This window comes from Oreochromis aureus, linkage group 20 (assembly GCF_013358895.1).
Source record: "Oreochromis aureus strain Israel breed Guangdong linkage group 20, ZZ_aureus, whole genome shotgun sequence".
Classification (NCBI taxonomy): Eukaryota; Metazoa; Chordata; class Actinopteri; order Cichliformes; family Cichlidae; genus Oreochromis; species Oreochromis aureus.
This window is the reverse complement of record NC_052961.1, coordinates 10,086,586-10,109,852: the sequence shown is the minus strand read 5'-3', so window position 1 is coordinate 10,109,852 and position 23,267 is coordinate 10,086,586. Positions and strand designations below refer to the sequence as shown.

General features: G+C 40.0%; 2 protein-coding genes and 1 long non-coding RNA gene across 5 annotated transcripts in view; 2 read left to right on the top strand and 1 right to left on the bottom strand.

Moving 5' to 3' along the window:
- Positions 1-17,834, bottom strand: part of LOC120435328 — a 49,246-nt gene extending 31,412 nt beyond the window's left edge. Inside the window, exons 1-2 of the long non-coding RNA XR_005609655.1 lie at positions 17,717-17,834; positions 17,560-17,625 (exon numbers count right to left, since the gene is read on the bottom strand). This is a non-coding gene — a long non-coding RNA (uncharacterized LOC120435328). The remainder of the gene's footprint in view (positions 1-17,559; positions 17,626-17,716) is intronic.
- Positions 1,930-7,122, top strand: scrt2 (scratch family zinc finger 2). The gene is made up of 2 exons (XM_031735856.2): positions 1,930-2,636; positions 5,990-7,122. The coding sequence occupies exons 1-2, from the start codon at positions 2,477-2,479 to the stop codon at positions 6,787-6,789; spliced, it is 960 nt and encodes a 319-aa protein (XP_031591716.1). The 5' UTR covers positions 1,930-2,476; the 3' UTR covers positions 6,790-7,122.
- A 48-nt stretch (positions 17,835-17,882) lies between the features above and the next one.
- On the top strand, positions 17,883-19,885 carry srxn1 (sulfiredoxin 1 homolog (S. cerevisiae)). 3 transcript variants are annotated; one of them, XM_039604709.1, is made up of 3 exons: positions 17,883-17,973; positions 18,065-18,245; positions 18,999-19,885. In XM_039604709.1, the coding sequence occupies exons 2-3, from the start codon at positions 18,069-18,071 to the stop codon at positions 19,206-19,208; spliced, it is 387 nt and encodes a 128-aa protein (XP_039460643.1). In that variant the 5' UTR covers positions 17,883-17,973; positions 18,065-18,068; the 3' UTR covers positions 19,209-19,885. The 3 variants fall into 3 exon arrangements, with proteins under 3 accessions (XP_039460643.1, XP_039460642.1, XP_031591731.1); XM_039604708.1 differs by having other exon boundaries at positions 17,945-17,992; XM_031735871.2 differs by having other exon boundaries at positions 17,946-18,245.
- The last annotated feature ends 3,382 nt before the right edge of the window (positions 19,886-23,267 follow it).

The window sequence follows — 23,267 nt, the reverse complement described above, 5'->3', positions numbered from 1 at the left end:
AGTGTGATGAACATGGAAAATCCATATTTATGAAATTAGTCAAAAGGTTCTTCTCAAGAAAACTGAAATTTTCAGGAGAATCCACAAGTGGCTCTTTAAACACTGAACATATTCTCCTCATGTTGGACTTCTATAATATCTATAACAACTACTGTTAATATCCAAGATGCAACCAATAAAAAAGTGATAGTATTACCAGTTAAATAAGGCAGAATGTTGAAATAAAAGAAAAAAAAAGATTAATCAAGTTAATTGCCAGTAAATTAACCACAGCTAATTCTGACATTCAATTAATTATTAAAAGCAGGGAGAAGAGAAAGGTCCAACGAGCCGTACCAAAATAGCTCTTCATAGTATGAAAACTGAAAAGAAATTCTTAAAGCTGTTCAATTTACAGATAAGTAAAATACTGTTGTTGTTTCAGTTCCAAAATACTCAACAAGCTAGTTTCAACTGTGATCTGTTAATAGTACACGCACATATAATGACAGCTTACTGACTGACTACAGAAGAAGTGAGTCCTGAAACTGTGCTTCTTAAAATTCTTCTTAGAAAATCTAAACTGACCCACATTTTGTTTTGTAAGTGGATTTTTCATTAAACATGTTCAGGGCTTCACTCTAAAAAAGGGAAAAATAAGAAAGGAAGCTTCTTTTTCAGATTAGTTTTTATTCAGTGGTTTTACTGGTCTGACCCACCCAAAATAAAACTGGCCATATGTGGCCCCCGAACTATGAATAATTTGACACCCTGATGCACAATCAATTATCAAATATGTTATCTGGTAAAAGCTTTACACAGATGGTATTTGCTTTTTTTTGTCTGTTGAACTGAATATTTCGGGGTTTTCACTGATATGTAGAGTAAACAAGCAATCTGAAGGTTTTACCTTGGGTTTTTGGGAATCTCTGGTGGGTATTTTTTAAAATGTTTACCAACATTTTATAAATAAAGTGTTCAGTGAAAGAAATATCTGAGAAACTTTTGTATCATACTGAATTTTCTAGCACCGCTTAAGCCACAGGAAGAGAAAAGCATCAAACAAAGCACACATGGACACACACACATGTGATGTTACTTACAACAGAAAGAGGAACAATTTTCTTTTAAAGGTCTTCAGTCATATTTGTACAATAATATGTTATTTAGTCAAACTAGTGATGTGATGCGAGTGCTTCCTGTTGATAGTGAATCAAACAGGTGCATCATTTGTGTTTTCTGCTTTGTGAGGCAACCACAAGACTTTGTTTTGTCTTTTTTTCCCCGTGTGATGAAATCTCTAATGAAAAATAAAATGTATAATGCAGCATAACAATCACGGTGTGAGCTAATGAATTCACACAAACACAAACCAACCTAGAGATATGCAGCCAATTTAGTCAGCACGAATCTAATTCTGGATTTCACCCTAATCAAAAAAGATGTAATTAATTAATCAGATAATTCACTGCCACGCATGGCAGGACACACATCTGTGCACTGGTAATGGGGAGGGAGAGAGAGCGAGAGAGAGGGGGGGGAAGCTGAGCTGTGCGGCGCTTGTACTTCCCTGTAGCCAAGCTCGTCAGCAGTGCTGGAATCCAGTGCAGCTTTAAAAAAGGTCCAGCTCTCCCAGACGCTCTGATAGCCTCTCCTCTGTACTGTATGTGTGCTCTCAGCATGTGAGTACAGTGCGGCGTGTCGAAGGGATGGAAAGATCTGAAGCTGTTTGAGGTAAAGGAGGTGACATGAGGGAGGCCGTGCCTGTACAAGACAAACATAAACTGTGCCACTTCATCTGAAAACAATGGGGGACAGGACACTGAGTGTGTTCTCATCCACATCTCCATTGTCTACCCTCCTCTTTTACTCCTCCTCTGAGCATGGAGCATAAGAGGGGTGAAAGAGGGAGGGGAGGAGAGGAGGAGGGGGAGCAGCAGTGGGGGCAGTGGGGGTCTGGCTGTGTTCTTTCTCCTCTGTCTGTGTGCGAATGCACAGACGGTTCAGTAGTAATTTGATGTGTGTCCCCGGGGACATTTGATGGATTAAAGCTAAGCAGCTCCATTTCGCAGCACCACCTGATCTTCCACTGCCTGTGCCCCATATAAAGGCTGGCGTGATTGCTGATCTCAGCTAGTCTGACAGTCTCTCTCTCTCCCTCCTCTCTCTGTCTGTCTCCATCTCTTCTCTTCCTCACTGGTCCCTTAAGCCTGCTGCATCACAGGAGCTATCCAGTGCTGAACAGGATCGCTTTTATTTTTTATTTTTTTATTTTTCCGGGGGAAGCTGGGGGAGCCAGAGAGTATCACACAGCATTGCCGGCAGCCTTGTTGTCCACTGGTTTCCATTTTCTTTCTTATCTTATGTTTTTGGCTCTTGTCTTCACATTAACCACAAGGATTATCGTCAAGCCAGCTCTGCTTGTGTGCTTCCTCAGAAGGGTCTTTTCATTTCTCTCATGCGTTTTTCTCAGCTCTGTGTTTTTATCCATTGAAACATGCCCCGCTCATTTTTGGTAAAGAAGATCAAGCTTGATGATTTCTCTTCGTCCAATGTGGCAACTTCCAATCATCATCACCACCTGGACGACTCGTTCACTTTTGCACGCTCCATCACAGACTCGGTGACCAGCCTCGGGGTTCGTCTCAGCGAGAATGGTGAGTTAACATGCCTCTAGTCCGAGCTGCTCCAGTTAAAGATGTGCTAGCGCTCCTGCCTGTAAACAGCTCCGGTGCTGATTTCAGCACGCCTGATATTTCTACACTTAGCACAGATGGTATCCTCTTTTGCTTTGTTGTTGAGTGAGAATTTCCTTTGAGTCAGCCAACAGCATGCTTGTAGCATGTAAATTAATTTAGATGTTATATTAAGCCAGCTGATTTTTGCACTGGTATCCTAAATAATCCTCTCCAGAGGCACCCCACCCCCACCAGTGTGCTCCCAGACTTTTGTTTTTTGACTCTAGTGAAGGACAGACACAATTCAGGTCAAAGCCACGGATTAGTTTATGTAAATAGGAAGCAAAATGTGTGTCTAATCAGGAGAAGCTCCTGTTACGTATTTGTATGACTGCACCAACCCTGTGGTGGCTGAACGCACATGGGCTGACTATATCTGGTCATCATGTGGACTAAAAAAATTCATGAATATGAGCGATGAGCATCAGATGATACATTTGTCCTTAGCTGTTATTGTCCTTGAGTTCCGATCACGGTCCGATCCTCCCTTGCCCCCCTCTTCCCATCCAAATGGAGCATGCACAGTCTCCCCACCCCCATCGCTCCACTACATCTTTCTCTTCCTTCCGGGCATTTGAAAACTAGCAGGGGTTAGAGTTTCAGCCGTGCAGGCCTATCGCCGCCACAAGAGACATTAACACAGTGTACAGTAGAGCCAGGAGGGAGGTGGGGAGTTGGGTTAAAGGGATAGTGAGGGGAAGGAGAAAAGGGAGACAAAAATGCTTGGGGCAGCAATGAGGCCGATCACGTGACAGATGTACAGTAAACATGAAGAAAGGCACATAGCTGCACTGTGGACACCACACTCACTGCTCGCACTAAGCTCCAGTCGGAGCTGTGAGGCGACCTTCACTTTCACGGTCCGCTTTAAGCCCGCCGCTTCCATTTTGTGGCCACGTTTGGTGGGCCATATGTGAGTCTTTGTTGTGGTTTCTCAGGACGTTTGCATGGCGAGAGAGGCTTCACGGTCCAGGGCTAAATGCTGTGATGATACCCACCTGTTATTCAACCTTGTCAGCAACAAGGTGAAATTCAAAAGATGGGGGATTTTAAAAAATGTTATTCGGGGCAAAAGAGACTGAAGAGGTTTACAAAACTCTAAATAACTTCCAGGTGAAGACTAAAAAAACATGATGTCTGTTAAAGCATTTTTATATATTTAAACATATAATGCAGCTTACATTAATTCTGTTTTTTAGTTTTCCTTCTGCAAGATTTAAAATGATTAGAAATCCATTTGTATAATTTTTGTCACTCTCTATTGTTCTTGAATCTATTGTTCAACACCGTGAATAATGCATTACATTAAAAAGAAGGAAAACACAATAAGGCAAAACATTAATGTTGACAAAAGGCGTTTAATTCTAACAAAAGAATTGTTCTTTTCATGCCAAGTTTAAAAAAAAGGTAAAAAAAGAATCCTCAGCGTGGCTGAAATGCCTAACATCAGCACTTCTGCCGTGCCAGGAGAGTTTCTTCCCCCCATTGTGGAGACATTTGACTTGAGTGTCTGTCGAACAACAAAGAGGGGTGGCTGAGAGGGTCCATTAATTACATGCTTGCTTTGCATTACAGAAATGAGTCTATGGGCTGTAAAGGCTGATACAGCTCGAGTCCTAAAGCTCCGTGTCTGACCTTGGGTAATTGAAACATAGTAAACAATTCTGCTTATACTGATGCAGCAAAGTATGCTTTGCTGATAAAAAAAAAAAGCAGAAAAAGCCCATGCTGTGGTTTGTAGCATGCAGTTATATTCATAACATTTAATAGTGTGGCTGCAAAACAGGTGGATTTAATTTCTGAATCAGCACAAGCAGCACTTGTCTATTTAACTGTAATTATAAGAATATGTTTTTAAAGGATAAATAAACATATGTTTTTTCTAATAATCTGGTTTTGAAAACAAGTGTTCCTCTCTTTCTGACAAACACCATCTGTGCAGTTTAAAAAAGTGAAGCCATGCAGTGCAGCACAATAATGTGTGCGCAGGCCTGGTGTTTCCCTGTCCCCGGGTGTCATGGTCATGTCTTTGACAAAGTGGGTGTGTGAACTCAAACCCTCGGGAATGGAGACGCTGCAGTAAGAGAGCACTTCAACTGATTTCTTAATGGCTTGTTTCTTGGAGGTACTTCAGTGTGCTCACTGCTCTAGACAGGTGACCTTCTTCACAAACAACGTGCATGATGCCATTTTGCACAATATCAAGCACGCTCTCAATAGACTGCTATTGTGTGTTGCAGGTACTTGATCTGTTCCTCGCATTATTTCTGTCTTCTCCAGCACTCAGCTGTTCTAACAGCTGCACTATTTTTACAGATGATAGCCTATTGATCACTTCAAAACTTTGAATTTCATTAAAAAAGAAGTCAATACCTAATTTCCACTGCTTGCTGCACACGGTGCAGGAATGGCTTTTTTTCTGCAGTTATGCACTATTTGTCAGGGGAAGGAAATTTCACCACATTTTATGTTTGCATTCTTATGTTTAACCTATAGAATATCAAGCCTGAAGGTAGTATATGCTCCAGAGATTCATAACGTAAGACTAGATCGAGTTACGTTTTGATGCATTTAGCTGCCAGCGAGCCTTCTAGCTCCTGTAGCACTGAGCTGCTTCGGAGAGAAAGGAAAGACTTGAATGATGCCAATAAAATATATCACTCTGAAACCATGCTCTGCGCAGTTTAAATCACTTAGGGGCCTTGTTCTACTGCATCATGTTTAAACCTGCTTGAAGAAGAAGCACAAAAAGCCTGCATCAGATATGCATGCATCACATTAGTCTGTTTCACAACAAGCAAAGAAACACATTTAATTTGTTAAACCTGTATAAAAAGCTTTAAAATAAAATAGCAAAAAAAGGGTAGATTTTTTTTCTAGGATTTAGTCTTAAAACATAATTCTCTTTGATGCCAGCAGTCACAGTGAAAGAAGGGCCAGTCAGTGAGCCTACTACATTTAAGAGGGGTTTTAATATGCATCTTCCTACACAGGAGACTTCTTTGATGAGCTATTATCTAGCGCTCATCTTTATTGTAAAATTGCAACCTCTCTAAACGCAGCTGAGCTTGCACGTTTCTCTGCATCACTGAGCTATTGTCTGTACAACCTGTGGGTTGTGGAAAAAATGAAATTAGCTCTGCCACTCAGTCTTTCACCATTTTACAAAGGGCAATCATGCAACACTACAATCATGTAATCACTAGCATGTCACTGTGTCCTTACTCAGCACAACCCCTGGCCAACTGTGTTTGCGTGTTTCTCTTGTCCAGGATACATCCAGGATTACATCACGCCATCTGTATACCAGGGGGAGAAGAAGATGGAGCACAAGCTTGCTTCACCAGTGTCAGACCCCCTGTACACCCAGGTGAGCAGCGGAGGGGAGTACTGTGACCCTGACCTGAAGCACCCCGACAGCCCCCAGTCTGGCATGACCGCCAGCGGCTTCTACACTGGTGAATCGGAGGCCCTGGCCGAGGGTTACACCATGGATGCCTTCTTCATCTCTGATGGGCGCTCGAGGCGAAAGGGAGATGGGGAGAGTCGTGGTGGAGGCTCCAGAAGCAGCAGTGCCAACGCTGGGGCTCAGGAGAGGGGAGCCGGCACGCCTCGCCACACCTGCAATGAGTGCGGCAAGACGTACGCCACCTCCTCCAACCTCAGCAGACACAAGCAGACGCATCGCAGCCTGGACAGCAAGATGGCTCGCAAGTGTCCCACCTGTGGTAAAGTGTACGTATCCATGCCAGCTCTGGCCATGCACATCCTCACCCACGACCTCAAGCACAAGTGCGAGGTGTGCAACAAAGCCTTCAGCAGGCCGTGGCTGCTTCAAGGTCACATGCGCTCACACACGGGGGAGAAGCCCTTTGCCTGCGCCCACTGTGGCAAAGCCTTTGCTGACCGTTCAAACCTCCGCGCCCACATGCAAACACACTCTGCCTTCAAGCACTACAGATGCAAGCGCTGCAATAAGACCTTCGCTCTCAAGTCCTACTTGAACAAGCACTATGAGTCAGCTTGCTTCAAGGGCTCTGCAGACGAAGATGACTCTGGATCAGAAAACTAACCACGAGGAAGAAGTAAAACACTGAACCCCTGTTGTAGGTTCACAACCAATAACCCTGTTCACTCTGCCCTCCATGCCTTTTTTCTTCCCTTTTTTTAGAAAGCAATATTTTCACTGAGATTACGTGAAGAAACTCTAATGATTATGGCAAAGACAATTTCAGAAGATGCTGGATTTTTTTCCCTGCACAGTAGCTAATCGTCCACAGAAACATACAATCAAACAACCTTCCCCCAAATAGAGACTGTAGATGATAGATGTACACAATTCAGCAACATGCTTGCCACGGATGTGGGAACATGGAAACACACAAAGACATGCGTGCACACACAGACACACACACTCACACACACGATAATATATGAGGCCTGGCATGTGAATTTTTATCAATGACTAATATGATATTGATATCAATAGTAATAATATTTAGAATCCTGATATTTTATAGGAAATAGTAATGAAAAAAGAAAAAAAAACATAAAAAAGGACTAACAGTGTTCTTTTGTTTTTTAGAGACAAAATGACCTCTTGTATTTTTATGCTGCTTTTTATTTGCTAAGAATTGAATTCTTTTGCAACTGCCAACATGAACTTTTTATGAAAATGTGAACTATGACAGTATTTGCAAAAAAGGGAGATCATTTTAAAAGGTAAAAAACACAAACCCCTTTTCCACACCAGTGTTTCAATTCAGTGGATGTTATTTTTCTATTTGATTTTTCTAAATTTATTTTTTTGTGCTGATTATCCCTTCTTAATCAAATGCTTCTTTGTAACTGTGGGTACTCACAAAAAAAGCTGAGTTAAATAAGCTATTTAAGATCATAGGTCATCCAATTCAATTCTGCAAGAGCAGTGGTTTTAAAACGTTGGCCTGTTGAACAGGTTATCACGCACTCTGCCTGATCAAATTCATAGTCTCACCCTGATGTACAGACACTGAGAGCCAGACCAAATGATCTCGTCGTTATAATAAGTGCCATGTGCGGTTGACTCGTCTATAGCAATGAAAACTCGTTGTTCTTCCTCCACCGTGGTGGCTTCCATAAACTCCAGTCTTTACGAGCAATCTTCACCCAGTGTTCGAGGTGCTCCCCCCCTCCGCCAGTGTTACCTCAGAGTGAAGGTATGGACTCACCCACCCTCAGTTACAAAGTGACAGTCAAATTTTTCTGTTTGTCTGTTTTATATGTCGCTAAAAGCTCCGCCCACGGTTTAGATGCATACCATCTATTTATCATGTAAATACTTTATTTATTTACCTATTTATCTATTTATTTATTTACCTGATTTTGTGTATTTATTGAAGACTTGCTTATTTATCATGTATTTATTTATGGTTTATAATTTAAAAAAAAAAAGGAACATCCATTGACCTTGTAAGATGCTGCTGATTTTCAAAGAAAATGTTTATATGCATGAAAACTGTAGAGAGTCCATGGGACTTAGTTTTTTAAAGAGGAACAATGTACAGTAGCAGCGCTAGAAGACTTCAAATGAATGACTGCAGAATTATTTTTGTTTTTGTGGCAATAACTTACCTGACATAGCAATTGACATGTATAACAATCATAGCTCCACCTAGGGCAATAAAATGAAACAACTTTATCTCACGGTTTCTCCAAAGTCCACCTCCCCCTCCTCTTCCTCCTCATTACTGAAGATTTTCCGGGACTTTCTGTCTTTAAATCTCAGGCGATAAGGAATTTTTAGAAATGGCCGACATAGACATGGATGTAGATGTAAAACAAGTCAAATAATGTAGGTGTAATTAAGTTACACCAAGTCTGCAAAGGTGAAAAAGCAATAATAATTGTGAGAAAGTATCCAAATCTGTTCGAATTCACCTGAAAGTATTACTGTTGTTCAGACCAAGCAGGTGCAAAAATATCTTCTGGCAGCTTGAGTAACTGAATTGCTAGAAGGTTTACATTAAATCTCATTTAATACACTGACATAACAAAGCAATTAAATACAGTTAAATAAAGTCACAACCGATCCCAAACGTGTCACGTGCCGTTGAAGGAAATCTCTGAGGCAGAATAAGGCTGGCTGCACGTACATCTTAACCAGCACTAATGGAAATGATCTTGACATGAACTGCCTTGGTGGAGAAAGTTTTCAAGACTGTTGCAATAAAACGACGCGCTGTAATGCACTTCCAACTCCCACATCATTTGTCCCGCATCCCTCCCCACCCCAACAGCCGTCCTCATCCTGTCCCAACTGCCTCTAAACAGACGCAGCGAGGATGAGATGTGCTGAAGTGGGATTGGCGGAGGGTGGCGGAGTGTGGGAGGATAACAGGTGTTTGCAGACAGACTGCAGATAGGGAGCGTAATTGAGTCGGTGAGCGACCTCCAAGGGGAAGGTCAAGCACCAGCAGGCAAATGCACTGTCAGCTATTTGCATATTCCAAATGGATGGCACGATCACAGTAATGCTGAGCTTGCCCTTAATAAAACAAAAACACAATGCTGAGGATAAAAGAGCGTAAAGATGGGCTTCTGCTCTGTTTGTCCGTCCTCTCCTCCCCGTTTCACCATCATCCTGTCAATGCTCGCCTAACCGCTACAGCTGAATCACTGCATGAGAGCATCCAAACCACCTGTCTCCTGATTAACTTGCCGAACACACGTCGCTGTATTAGTGAACTAATGCAGAGATCACTGCTTCCAACTTATTCTATGTTTTGCATTTCACCATGGCATATAAGGCATCTCCAAAACCTCTACTAAGGCAGAAGGCACCGAGATCATTAAAAAAAGATTGACTGGAAATATATTATACCTGTAGGCTTCTATCTAAAACTGCGAGTATTACAGCTAGTCCTCAGAGAAAATACTAATTGCAGAGAGGGAGGCACAATTTGATTCCAAACTACTGATTTAGACGTAGGGAAACATTGTTCCTCTTTGATAATTTTGTAAATATATTTGTAAATATATCACAGCAATAATATGACAATGCATGTAGACATTTAATTGCTCTTTTTCTATTCATGCTGTCTTTTTTTATTTAAAGAAAAAAAGACAAATACAGGTACCAATTGCAGTCTGGGTGGCCACGTGAATCAGGGAGTGTCTTGATTAAAAAGCTATCTGTTGTAAGTTACAAACAAAAAAAACTTCAAACTCTGTTTTTCTCCTCTGTTTTTCTTTTTAGTTGTATTTTTTTTTCTTTTTAATTTATTTTCTTCTATTTATGTGCCCGGCTTGGCTGCGCAATGAAAAAGTGCCAAAAAGTATGATTTCCATGACAAAAGCCTTCAACATATGGTTGGCTGCTTGAAACCTTCCATATGGTCCTCAAAGAAAAAAAAAACTGATTAAGATTTTCCACTTTCATCCTCTCTTTCTCTCTATTTATCTTCCTTCTCTCTCTCTGTCTGTCTTTCTCTGTTCCAGCTGAGTATGAAGAAACTTAAGCCATGATTGCTGAGGGGTGTTTTGATTTTATCTTGTTCTGCTACAATTAATAATGATGACAACAATAGCAATGATAACGTTAATAAAAACAATAGCACAAGGAACCTGCAAGTCCACTCTTCTTCCCTTTAAAACAGTCAAATATGATTTTATTAAATGATAACGGGGTGTTTTGTGTTTTTATTATCAACACATGCACACACACGTATCCTGCAGATGTTTGCCGACACACTTAGAAAATGGCCAGCCTGGTATCTGTTTGGAGTATCCCTTAGTCAACATTAGCAGAGTGAGTAATCGTAATTATGACTATAATGTGCGATCAGCTGTAGCCTCCTCTGTCAATGTTTGAGGGATTTTATGAGCTTTACTGTCAATTTACTAACTTTTAATTTCACCGCTCGGAGGCACAGAAATGCCAATATCCTTTGTTTTTCACAACAGCTCGGAACGGGAATGGTCAGAGGACCTGACAGCACCAATATAGCTTTGAATAAGAGTTCCTGAGATGTCGGCGTTATCAAAAGCAGAGGCATCTGTTCCACCACTATTAAGCCCTTCCTGGTCATTAAATTTTAATGGAACATTGATTTTATGCTGGAACTACTCTTTCTGAGTGACTCAAAAGCCAGAGAAAAATATGGAACAAAATAAAAATGAATCATGACAGAGGACAGGGATTATTATTCTGGGGCTTTTCTTGATTGGTTTCCAGGGAATATACAACACTTGAATTCAATCGCTTGTGTCCTTCAGTGTCCTCCAGCAGCACAGCAGCAGTATAATGAGACAGCAGGCAGAGCAGAGCAGGGGCTCAGAAACAAGACGCTTAGCTGCACACTCCTTCCTTCAACATGGGGAAGCAGTGATTATCCTGGCTCCTGCCTCCATGGTAGTTATCCTAAAGTTAAACACGTAACAAAATAAAGCGGCATATCGGTTTTCACGTGTGGAGTCAAATGACAAGTTTACAACCAAGTGCTGATTAAGCTCGCAGCACTGCAGACCGCACATCAACATTCACATGCGGCGCTCACTCAAACTTTACCCCGGCAGATGTTGTCCCTTATCAGATTTTATGATGAAAGTAAATAACTGATTTCATTACACGGCAATGGACTGTAAAATGGGGACCCACAGAATCCAATTACATCACCCATGGGTGTGCTGTGTGTGTAACAACAGCCACTGTGAGCGATCGCCATCAGGAGGCAGGTAGGGCAACTGTGGCCCTGCATACTATATCACACCCCCTCATCTGCAACGCTCCAAAACCCGGCACACAGCCAGCACCTCCCACTGCCCTCTCGCTGGCAGCAGATCAGGTAAATTATTTAAAACAACCTGCAAAATTGAGCGTGCTACACCCACACTTCAAAGATATTGACTTGAGAACACCATCATCTTCTGAGTGACTGTCTGAGAGAAAATATTTCTGCCTTCTGAAGGAGTAAGGGGTTACTAAAAGGCTACCGCACAAATCTAGTGCAACAGGAACTGTTAAACCTCGCACACTGGAAAAAGGGTAACACTGCACACAAAATGAAGTAGCTGTGTTTTCTTCACTAATATGTCAATATATTTGCCAATTTTGCTAATATGTGATGTTATCTGCCTTAATTATGCAGCGTTTGATTAAGGTTTGATTACAAAACTGTGATGACATTTTTTTAATATATTATGACATTTGTTAGATTAATCAGTAAATTGGGAATCTAATAATAACAATAATCTTTAAAGTATAGTATGTGCTCTGTCTAGCATGATCTTGTCTAAAAAGCTGAACTTTTAAAAAGTCTATCAAATAGAAATTAACCTGGAAAAATTTTAATACTTAAGCATCTGTGCAAGAATTTTTAAAGCAGAAGTACTAAAATACTTTGTTGTTGAATATTTATTTTAATTCTTTAGCAGCTTTGAAATGAAAGATTTGAATATTTAAAAAATCCAAAACACTCCTTTCCTATATTTTAAATATAAACTGAAAAAATTATCTGCAGTTTTTTTTAAATTATTAATTTGATGTTCAAATTCTGATTTGCTACTCTGCACAGGGAAGTCATACACAGGCTATTGTGGTTAACATGGCAGGCAAACAAGCAGAACTTAAACAACAATTTTGTTAATCAGTGAGTCCTTTCAGGTGCTCGCTCCCAAACATTTCCAGGTTCTGGCTTCTGACATGTGAGACTAAAGAGTTTTATATAAATAAATATTTTGGTGTTTGGGGCACATGCAGAGCTCTCTTTTTTTCACAGTTCATGGAATAAATGGCTCATTAATTCATCAAAGATCGGTCATAAAATAGACTTAATGGATGCTCCTGTTGAATTTAGAATCACTCTTTATTTCAGTTGCTGCAGGTGTCTCTCAGTTACTGGCTGGTGAAAAAGCAAACAACTAATCATTTTTGTAATTATCATTAGCTAATCCAACTCTCCTTTATCTGGTGCCGGCCCTTGCTCTGACCCTTTTCATACATCTGGCGCCATCTGTAGGCTGTTCACCAACTGTCAGCGTAAACAATTTAAGAAAAAAAGAAAAACAGGCTTTGATGTTGATGACAGTGCTGTCAGTTCAACTGGATGATTCAGCTGAAGGAGAAAATCTGCTCTGCATCGTTTTCATAATGAAAAGCTCCTCAAATCCGCATGCAAACAGTCTCCCACTGCATAACCAGCACGTATGCACCCTGACCAAAGTCACTCAACAAGAGGTTGGTAAAACCAGCCAGGACCAACCAACTGTAACTGCCCCTTTAAGAGCTAACAGTTTGTCTTTTCACATTCTGCATCACAGGAGAGATGCTCATTAAAAGTGCCTCCATTCCTCACTGTTTCATCAAGTGAGACTGCCAAGCTCTTTAACTCAGTGTTCTTGATGTTTGTGCTGTTTGTGTAAAACCCATCTGTTTCCTCATCTCTCTGTTGGCAGAGGGTCCACCTCATCCGTATGCTTCTCTTTTTGAAGTCATGTCAAAATCACATTTTTATGCATCTTAGATATCCAACTTGTCATCAGCACTCAGGCAAAAGTCAAGGAGGGCATTCCTTAAATAGCTCCTTTTTCCTTCATATACAATGTACGCAGTAACAAGGACAGCACTGCATTACATTATAATTAGCAGAGCTGCAATAATTAGTTGATTAGCGTATAAGTTCATCAATCAGCAACTATTCTGATTACAGAAAAATAACAAAGCAAATTTTATACCAAAATTCAAAATATTCACTTCTTAAATGTGAGGACTTTTACACACACTTCAGATGGTTTTTTTTGTTCTGGCATTTTAAAGCTGAAACCAATCAAGAAAAGAACTGATAAGGATTAAAAATATTTTACAGAATTTGCTGATTATGAAAGGGGCCGTTTAAACAAAAAGAAAAATGCTTTTTACTCCTGCTTGTTGTGCTTTTTTAAAACATACCAATTAATGTAAAGTAACGACAAGGTGGACAAATCAGTTCAAACATGATAAGAAGGTAGTACTGAATTATGTTCAACTTGATGAATTCAGTAGGCATGTCTGATTACTTTATCACAGCCTTTTTGTCAGGTCACTCTAAAAGGAGTAGTGATTCATCTGAAAATGGAAATGTGCCTGTAAAATAGCAAATATGACCTTCATCTTGAGCACAGTTTTGATGGAGATGCATTAAATGATCATGGTGTATAAATTCTGACCAATCCTGTAGGAGGAGAACTGGTTCTAGTGAACCATGAATCAATGGATGGACAGACAGACGCCTTGCCACATAAAAGCTCACCTTTAACTTTCTTTATTGTGTGCCTTATCTCGTTTTTTTGTGAAGGAATTACACTCAGAAGATGAGCGTTGGGTGCAGGTGACGATAAATGTCTAAAAGCTAACTAAAAGAACAACTAAGTTTTTTCAGTAATTATGGCTTTAAAATAAATACATAATCTATTTTCTAAATAAACATCAACATATATTCCAATAACAACAATATATTTACAACAATATTAAAGAACTCAAATCATTTTCTGTCCTGTTATTTCTTGTATAGCCCACTCAATTTTTAATACCTTTGTAGTTCAGTGTATCACACTGGGAAAATATTACTATTAGTATTTCTGAACACACACATCGTCCTATACATGCATAGATAAACAATGAATAATTTAATAGGGATCACTTTGCAAGACCGTTACTGTCTGTCTGATTTAAAGAGGCCAGATGTTTATTCATCAGCTGTTATGTGTTCACATGTGCTTAAATGTCAGCTTGCTTAAGTAAGTGGAGCGCCCTCTGTTGGGTTTGAGTTAAACAGCAGTAAAGACTCAGTGTAGTCAGTCACCTCCAGATTAATATTTACTGACTTTTGGAGGTCGTTTTGTTTTACTTTAATGACTTCATGAAATGAGATCATCTACAGGCCGGTTCTGGTCCTCAGAACAAACTGTTTTTATGTGAGTTGCACGAGTTATAGAGGTACACTCTATGGTCACTTTTCTAGCACACCTGTTCAACTGCCCTGTAATGTAAATATCTAATCAGTCAATCACATGGCAGCAACTCAGATCATTTAGAAATGAATACATGGTCAAGATGACCTGCTGAAATTCAAACTGAGCATCAGAATGGGAAAGAAAGGTGAATTAAGTGCGGTATTTTCCCCAACACAACCATCTCTAATGTTTTCAGAGAAAGGTCTGAAAAAGAGAAAATACCCAGTGAGCAGCACTTCTCTGGGTGTTCACTTTATTGATGCCAGACGCCAAGAGGAGAATGACTTCTTCCAGCTGATAGGACAGCAGCAGCAACTCAACTAACTCAACCACTGGTTACAACCGAGGTATGTAGAAGAGCATCTCTAAAAGCACAGCATCAACCACACCAGGTGCTACTCATATAAAAAGAAATCCAAGGGTACAATTCACAAGGGGTTCATCAATTTTGGATAACAGAAGATTGGAAAAATGTTGCCTGATGAGTCTTGATGTCTGCTGCCACATCTGGATGGTCGAGTCAGAATTTGGCATAAACAGCATGAAAGCATGGCTCCATCCTTCCTTTCATCAGTGGTTCAGGTTGGTGGCAGTGGTGGTGCAATGGTATGAGGGCATTGTTTAAACACCACACCCTACCTGAATATTGATGCTGACCATGTCACAAAACTCTAATCATCTCTTGGAACAGGAAATTCACATCATGGATGACAAATCTGCAGCAACTGTGTGATGCTATCATGTCAACATGGACCAAAATCTCCAAGGAATATTTCCAGCACCTTGTCGAATCTATGCCACAGAGAATTAAACCAGTTCTGAAGGCAAAATGAGGTCCAACACAGTACTAGCAAAGTGTATCTAATTAGATGGCCAGGGAATGCAAATTGTAACTTGTGGTGCCAAAAAAAGAAAAGAAAACTCAGCAGCAATGTCTATTGGAAGAAATCATGATTTAGTTAATCAAACTTACGTGCAAATCTCTTTCTATACCAAACCAGATCTGCCAATCCTATTATTCTGCAGAAGAAAGAGTCCAACTACTCGTGACAAGATCTCATGTTGGAAAGAGCATGACAGGATAAAAGCTGAAGTGTTTGCTTCACTGGGATGGCAGACGTAGACAGAAAAAGAAAATAGCTCCTACATGAGACTGCTCACTAGATGGTTTGTGGATTTTTGTTGAGGAACCAGGTTATGATTTATATAAAGAGACATTGATGCAGAGTTTCTCACATGTATTTCTTATCACCTCGAGAGCCACAAGATGAGTGACGTATACTTCTTATATGTTTAAGGGGAGAAGGAAAACTCCAAAACCTGGAAAATAACACCAAACAATCTGGGAAAAACAGCACTACAGGCAAGAGGGAAATCATGTTAATTTGATTTTTGGATGAACTATTTCTTTTGGCTTTACAGTTGGAAAAAAATGTCTCTGTGCTTTTGTTTTTGCTATCAGGTCAATGAACGGTGCACTGAGTGTGACTGCAGTTTAATCCACATCTAAATAACCTCTCTATAAAGCACCACTTGTTCTCTCTCTGTAGATGAGATTTGGGGTGCAAATTTATTTCAAGGCGAGGAAGATCATTAAACAGAAATCTCATTCTCATGTACTTGAAGGAGATAGTGCAGAAAATAATTTCATAGATTTCGGCAGCGAGAGCCATCGGCGAGTAATCAACATCACTGAGCAAATCAGTCACACGTTCGGCCGGAAACACGCAGACATCCGCTGTTGCTAAACTGTGTTAAGATCTCACACACATTCATCTATCACAAAGAAGACTGAAAACAAGCGTCAGAATAATTATCACTTTAAAAGCATGTCAACTTGTAAAAAAAAATAATACTGTGTAAATAAATATAGCTCACTTCTTTGTCTGAAAGCTGGCAGGTAATTTTCTCCAGCTGCTCTAAGTGTGACAATCCCACGGGGACTGAAATCTAATATTAACAGCAAATCATTATGTGGGAACTGTTCTTCCGTGACCTGCCGCTGTACCTGTGTGACTAACTCAATCTAAGTAATTGAGATATGTTAACAACTCGCATACCACCCTGCTGTGACAGCAGAGGGTCACGCAGAGTGTAGTGGGACTCCGAACACACTTTAGCGCTGGAGATGATTTACATGTCTATACTGCTTGACTGACACGGTCTCTTGTCTTCATGTGACGCTGGTTTCTTTTCAAATGGCTTTTGATTGACGGCAAAGCAACAATTCGACTATGGTATGAAGTAGTGAATGAGAGGGGAGAGACGTGTCACCGTACTTATTTACTATACTGCAGTTATTCATGCAGGAACACTAAATCGTGGAGCCCATGTCAGCATATTATGATCCATGTCACTATATTAGAGTTTAAGTGGGGTTTTCAGTATTCTGGTGTCAGCTAAATTGCTCTTTGGGAAACAAAGTAGAAAATGTGAGGCAGTTTTCAAAGCTAAGCTGTTCTTGAGTGAAATAATAAACAGATGCTGTTTCTACACAATCACCTGACAATGAGGCAAAAAAAAAAAAAGCTGATTACACCCACTGCAGCATAACAGGATCCATTTTGTTCAGCTTTAATCTGCAATACTATATTATATGCTGATACCTCTGTTAATGATTACACACTATATATAGGCCACTTTCATGTTCTAACTGATCCCCGTGTGACCAATTAATCACCATAAAAGGCGCTGCCACTGCATTTCAAAGAATTTCTAATAATTCAATATAATGGGCTGCCTCTCCTGTCCGAGAAATCAGTTTTAATTGTCTCATTAGAAGATGATGCTGTAGCTTGCTGTAGCTGTGGCTTGGAGAAAACAATAGTTCTGTTTCCGCTCCACCGCCGCAGATCTTTTGAAGCTTACTTACCTGTGTGAGCCCAGACATCCTTTTTTTTCATGTAGCCACAGCAACCTGGCTGGTTCTTTGAAATCCCTGCAAAAAATAGAATATGAACAAGTAAGGAGGAAGAAGAGGAGGAGGAAGAGGCCCATATCGTGCAACAGTCCACAATACAAACAGTGACCTCATTAATAGAAACCACTGCCACCGAAGGGCTCTGGGGTTGTTGCAGCTCTACATAACTGCACGATTAATTTCTGGAGTGAATTTTAATGGGACACAGCAGTTTTGCAGGCATGCCTTATATCTGCACACCTAAAGTTTCTACTTTGGTTGAAACCCTGTGACCGCTGCCCTCGAGAGGGCATGGCAATTGCGTGATTGACAGAGAGAATAACCAATCAAAACCTTCCATTTTTAACAACAGGAAGTAAAGAAACAGTTGAGTGTACTGTATTCGGTGGGTATGCTAAATGTTTCGGCTGTACTGTGGTGCAAAATCTCCGCTGAAGCTGGTGTTTTTATCCGGCAGAAATATGTCGATAGCGCCCACTGACCGTGGACCGGCGGGCGGTGACCAAAGCACCGACAACAGGTCGATTCACTCGGACACCGTGGAGGAGGTCCATAACATCCCGATGCAGGTCATCATCAGACCGTTTCCTCCAGTGCTGGACGAGCAGAAAGTCCAGAACCTGATGGACACAATAAGGGTGACACGGTTGTTTTATGTTAACATTTGTTTGTGGATTGTTTGGCGCACTGCACTGCTGTGAGTTACTCAGTTTAGCTACACACCTCTTTAGTGACAGGTTTTACTAAAACAGTGCCAAGTACTCTAAACCAGGCACTGTTACGTTACAAGAAAAAAAAAAAAAAAACCCAAACATCTGCAAACATTGGAAAACGTCTTTGTTTTCCAAGTGCCTCGTTAACTTCCCAAACACTGCCCCAACTCCTCCCAATAAATGACGTACTTGTAATCAAGACCGTTGGCGCCCCCGGTCCAGCTGAAGACATGGCTGGTATTTTTCCTGCATTAACCTGCATGGCTTCTCTGCTTTTTCCACTTTCACTGTATGCAAAACATACTATAGAAAAGTGGCAGTCACCTCATTAAAAAGAAAGTCAAAAGAAGCTGGTATTTTATCCAGTGTTGACTTTTGTAATTTTGAACCAATCACATAGGAGATTGTTTCAGTGTGAGAGAGAGATTACACAGGATTGGTGTTAAAGCGTGGCATTTTCTTCTAAAATCAATGTATATTTACTTAGAAATAGTTCCTTCCTCACTTTATTGGGAAGATTTTAGAATTATTATAGTCCTTTGGTTTATCAGAAGAGGCAATAAATAGAATATATGTGTATGACACCTTTTACTTTAAGACATTTTCTTGTCGTACCTGCTGAAATTTCACTCCACACCTTGTTGTAGGCTTTAACTGACACTTTATCTTTCCTTCCAGGAGACGGCAGACATCAGCGTTGTTCCTCCTATTGATGTGCTCTGGATCAAAGGCAGAGAGGGAGGAAATTACTACTACTCCTTTGGAGGCTGTCACAGGTTTGCTGCCTATCAGAGGTTGAACATGCAGACCATTCCAGCAAAGATCATCAAATCTAACATCTCAGACCTAAGCACTTACTTGGGGGCTTCAACGCCTGATCTGCGGTGATGCTGGAGCAGCTTGGAGCTTTCCACCCCACCCCCCGCTTCAAATGTACTTGCCTCAGGTGGATCATACATAATATGGCTGTAACTCTCCTGTTGATGACTGCAGAGTGAAGGCTTTGCCAGCAGGGGGAAATGTAGCTCTTTAGTTAAATATGTTACATTTTGTCATTTGAAACAGCTTAAATGTATGCATGTTAATCATGTGATAGCTTTAATGTTGCCAAATACCACCTGCACATACAAATTTAACAGTTTTCTTCAAGTTCTTTATTTAAAAAATATGACGCCTGAGATTGGGCTAAGATAAGTTTTTTTTATTTTATTTTTTTTAACTTAAATCGACTAATAGCGTGAAAGTATGAAAGAGAAAATGAATTTAGCACATCTTCATCTTGGCTATAAAATGAAACCTTGAAGCATCGAGCCCAATAACGATAGACAAAAGTGAGAGTGTCAATCATCTTACTTCATGTAAAGAGAAAGGCTAGAAAACAAGGTACCAACTATTTCATAAACCCAATTTTAAAAGTATAACCCTATATAAAATTATTTACAACAAGCTCTCAATTTTGCTGGTTTTATTGGTGATCATGGAATAAATATTACAACTAATGTACCTACATTTATTAATGATTCATTTTTTAAATAGAAATAAACACCAGTCTTAAATTAACTGAACCTTTTATCCTTTTGCTTTTTTCCAGTCTGCATTCTCAGCTGTTTGCTAATATCATAAAGATGATGTCAAGATGATTTTTATAATAACAAACCTCTTAAACAGTGACAAAAACACAAACATGCTACATATGTATGTTATTCAAAGCTGCAAAAAATTGTAAAGAGAATATGACTTGCATCTATTTTTTTTTTTTTAAAGCATGTAGAGTCCCTATTTCCTCTTATTCCATCATCCTCTATGGTGTCACAACTCTGCTTCATCTAAATCTTTGCATATTTAATGCCAGTTACTCATTATTTTGATGCTAGTTGTCTGTGGATGCTCGGATGCAAGTAGTGGGTCAGCTCACCCCCGCTCAGCCTTTAAGTGATGAAGCAGTTGTTTCAGCAGTGTGTTTATTCTGTAAACATAATCGAGTAACCCCCCCAGTGGAAGATGGTTGGAGATGATCAGGTGTTTTCACAGCAGACATTTTTACTTGTCAAAGTTGGAAAAAGCACAGCTGTTGCTGATAAAATGAACAACTTCTCTGTTCTGTCGAAGCGCTCCTGTGACAGCGAGCCAGCCTGCACAGCGCGGCAGCAGAAAGGGAAGCAGTGAAACTGAATTCAGCTATCATTAATTTTACTTATGTGCTTTTACTGTTGTGACACTTGCTTACAAAAAAAGCCTGTTGTATCCACCAGTGGCTTTCCTTCAAATTCACCTCTTGAGGTGCTTGTGAGTACTGAGGAAGATTTAAATACACCTTCACTGTCGCTGGTTGAAGTTATTTTTGTCTGAATTGTATTAGAAGGTCCCCGTGGATCTAGTTATAATTTTAGAATCAAATGGCCGGCTTTATGTTGCAGCTGCAGATTTTCTTTTCAATAACTAAAAGACAATTTCTGCAAACTGCTGTTTTTCTGTTTTTTATAATTCTCTGTAGCTCTGGTGTCACACAACCCTGTAGTTTTTCAGTCATATTCAGCCACGTTGTTCATGCACAGTCAACTTTGATTTTGATGTTCCAGACAGCATAAGACAACGAGGTAATAGAAAGGAGCCTATAGACCAGATGGCTTGCCGAAGGAGTGAGGTGTTATGAGAACATCAAGCTGACAAAATGCAAGATGTTAAGTCTTGCTGAATCTGCTCATTGTGCTTGCCGTCAGTCTGTCTCTTTCTGTTGTTTCAAAGTGATCCCCAGTGTAACCGTCCAGATTGTGTTTTCACAAAGAAAGCGGAGGATCCTTCATCGTACTGGTCAGCTCGTATCAAGTACTTTTAACCAAGGCGATCTCAGATGAATATGAAAAATACCCCGAATAGTTGCTCGTTCTTCAGGCTGTGGTCCAGACTACAAATGTTTCTTTCTTGCCCTACCTCACATAAATAAATGCACACTTCTTTTATTTAGCACCTTGTTTATTGTTGTTGCTGACCTTGAGGCAGGCCTTGCTTACTAAATCAAGCCAGACAGCAGTTCCTTTGCCTCAGTCTTAGAGGAAGGAACTGTCGTCTTACAGAATAATATAAGTACGCTATACATTGAGTCGTGGCCTTTCCGACATCAGCTGAGAGCAACCTGCTGATCTCCCTTTGTGGCCATCGAGGAAGTGAAGGGAAACCCGGGGCAGCTTTTACCGAGCAGCCCCTAAAGGACTCTAAATTTCACCTTTGAATCGTCGCGTGTGAGAAGATTTCCTGTAGCTCCCTCACTGTCTGGAAGTAACCGTATCCTCAAAGGGGTTTTGACACGCAATACTGGTATGAAAAAATACATTGCACCTGTTGCTTCAGGGGAGCGGTTTCCATGGGTGGTTCTGCACACTTTATCTTTGAGGATTTAAACAGATCAAGGGGATTTGAGGGTTAAGAAGAGGAACTGTTTGAGGCAAATGGATGGATTCTAACACACACACACACACACACACACACATGAATCAGATTTGTGTTTTTTGTTTTTGGGAGAGGTGGTTGGTGACGTTCTTGCCAATTGTTTGCCCGACTTGTGTTTTAGCCAATTTCCTGTTTCCCGGCTTAATCACATGTAGAAGGCTGTCATTATTCAGAAAGAGAGAGTGAGAGAAACGCCGACAGTTTATGATTTTTTTAAGAGCCTGCTCCTGTACCTGAGGAAATGATTTTATTGATTAAAACAGTGCAACACATCGATCAATAAAACATTACGTGACCACAGCAGCGTGACGAGGCACCAGGATAGCACATGGATAAATTGAGGCCACGAAACTTCCATAGACTGGATTTCCATTTCTCATTTACTTTTTGGCTGTTTGCTGTTGCATTGCTTTTACTGGTATTTACTTCATGTCTACAAGCCTTTTATTTGGTGATGCTTTTTTTTGCACTGAACAGGGTTTGATGTAGTTACAAATATTTTAAAAAAGAAACACTGAAATAAATACCCAGAAGTGGACAAATGAAACAAAAACAGGCTATTTTTGTATCAAACATCAGCATGAATAATAATGGAAGACTATAAAACAAAACTGACTGATATTAAAATTTATGTTTTTTGATGTGCACAATTATAAAATAGACACTTATAACAGTATCTTAACTGTCTTTCCCTTTTTTGTGCTATTTTGGGGGAAATCATGGAGATTGGGGGGCTCTAAGCAATAACTTTTATAATAAGGAGGTTAGGAAGAGTTAATAAACATGTTGGACTTTAAAAGCTCTATTCACATTAAAAGCACTAATTAAGGAAAAGGTCATTAGATGAGTATCTTGTTCATGTAACTGTTAGAGTGGCTTCTGATTAAAAAAATTAAAAAGGGTTAGACTTCAGTAATGAATGGCTTTTGAACCTTTTCTGATTACAGAAAGCTTTGTGTCTGCAACACATAGACATCAAATATCTTGGATTCAGTAAAAAAACCAAAACAAAACACACACTAAAAATCAAAACACGTCTTTCATCTTCACTTTGTTTTGGTCATATCTGCTGGAAAAGAACTGGAGTATCATCTTCACTCCAGCATCCAAATCCTATTGAAAAACATTTCTATCATTGTTGAAATTATATGCCTGTAATGGTATAGAACTGTATGAATTAAAATGATGCAATTTTCTAAAATACTAACCAGCTTATTGTTTTGTCAGATATTCCAGTAAAAATCTGTGTAGAAATCAATTTTTCTTCATGTTTGTGGATTTCATTTCATTCATCTTGAAATGCATTATAAAGTCATCACTCTTTATCTAGAAAGTGACTCAGTGTTGCAGTCAAACTGCTTACATACTATTAAGTTGATTCATTTAAAATGAAACTGAAAAATGATCTCTGGTTAGCCAGCTCACCCATTTGTTCCACTTGGGGAGGCATTACAGCCAAACCCTCTTGAAAGAGTTTAGGTTTAACTCCGTTTAAGTCGA

Bases quoted from the DNA above. Each gene is read 5' to 3' on its own strand.
- scrt2 (XM_031735856.2), top strand. From the start codon at position 2,477: ATGCCCCGCTCATTTTTGGTAAAGAAGATCAAGCTTGATGATTTCTCT. The intron at 2,637-5,989 runs GTGAGTTAACAT...TCTCTTGTCCAG, and splicing joins GGTTCGTCTCAGCGAGAATG to GATACATCCAGGATTACATC.
- srxn1 (XM_031735871.2), top strand. From the start codon at position 18,006: ATGTTTCGGCTGTACTGTGGTGCAAAATCTCCGCTGAAGCTGGTGTTT. The intron at 18,246-18,998 runs GTGACACGGTTG...CTTTCCTTCCAG, and splicing joins ACCTGATGGACACAATAAGG to GAGACGGCAGACATCAGCGT.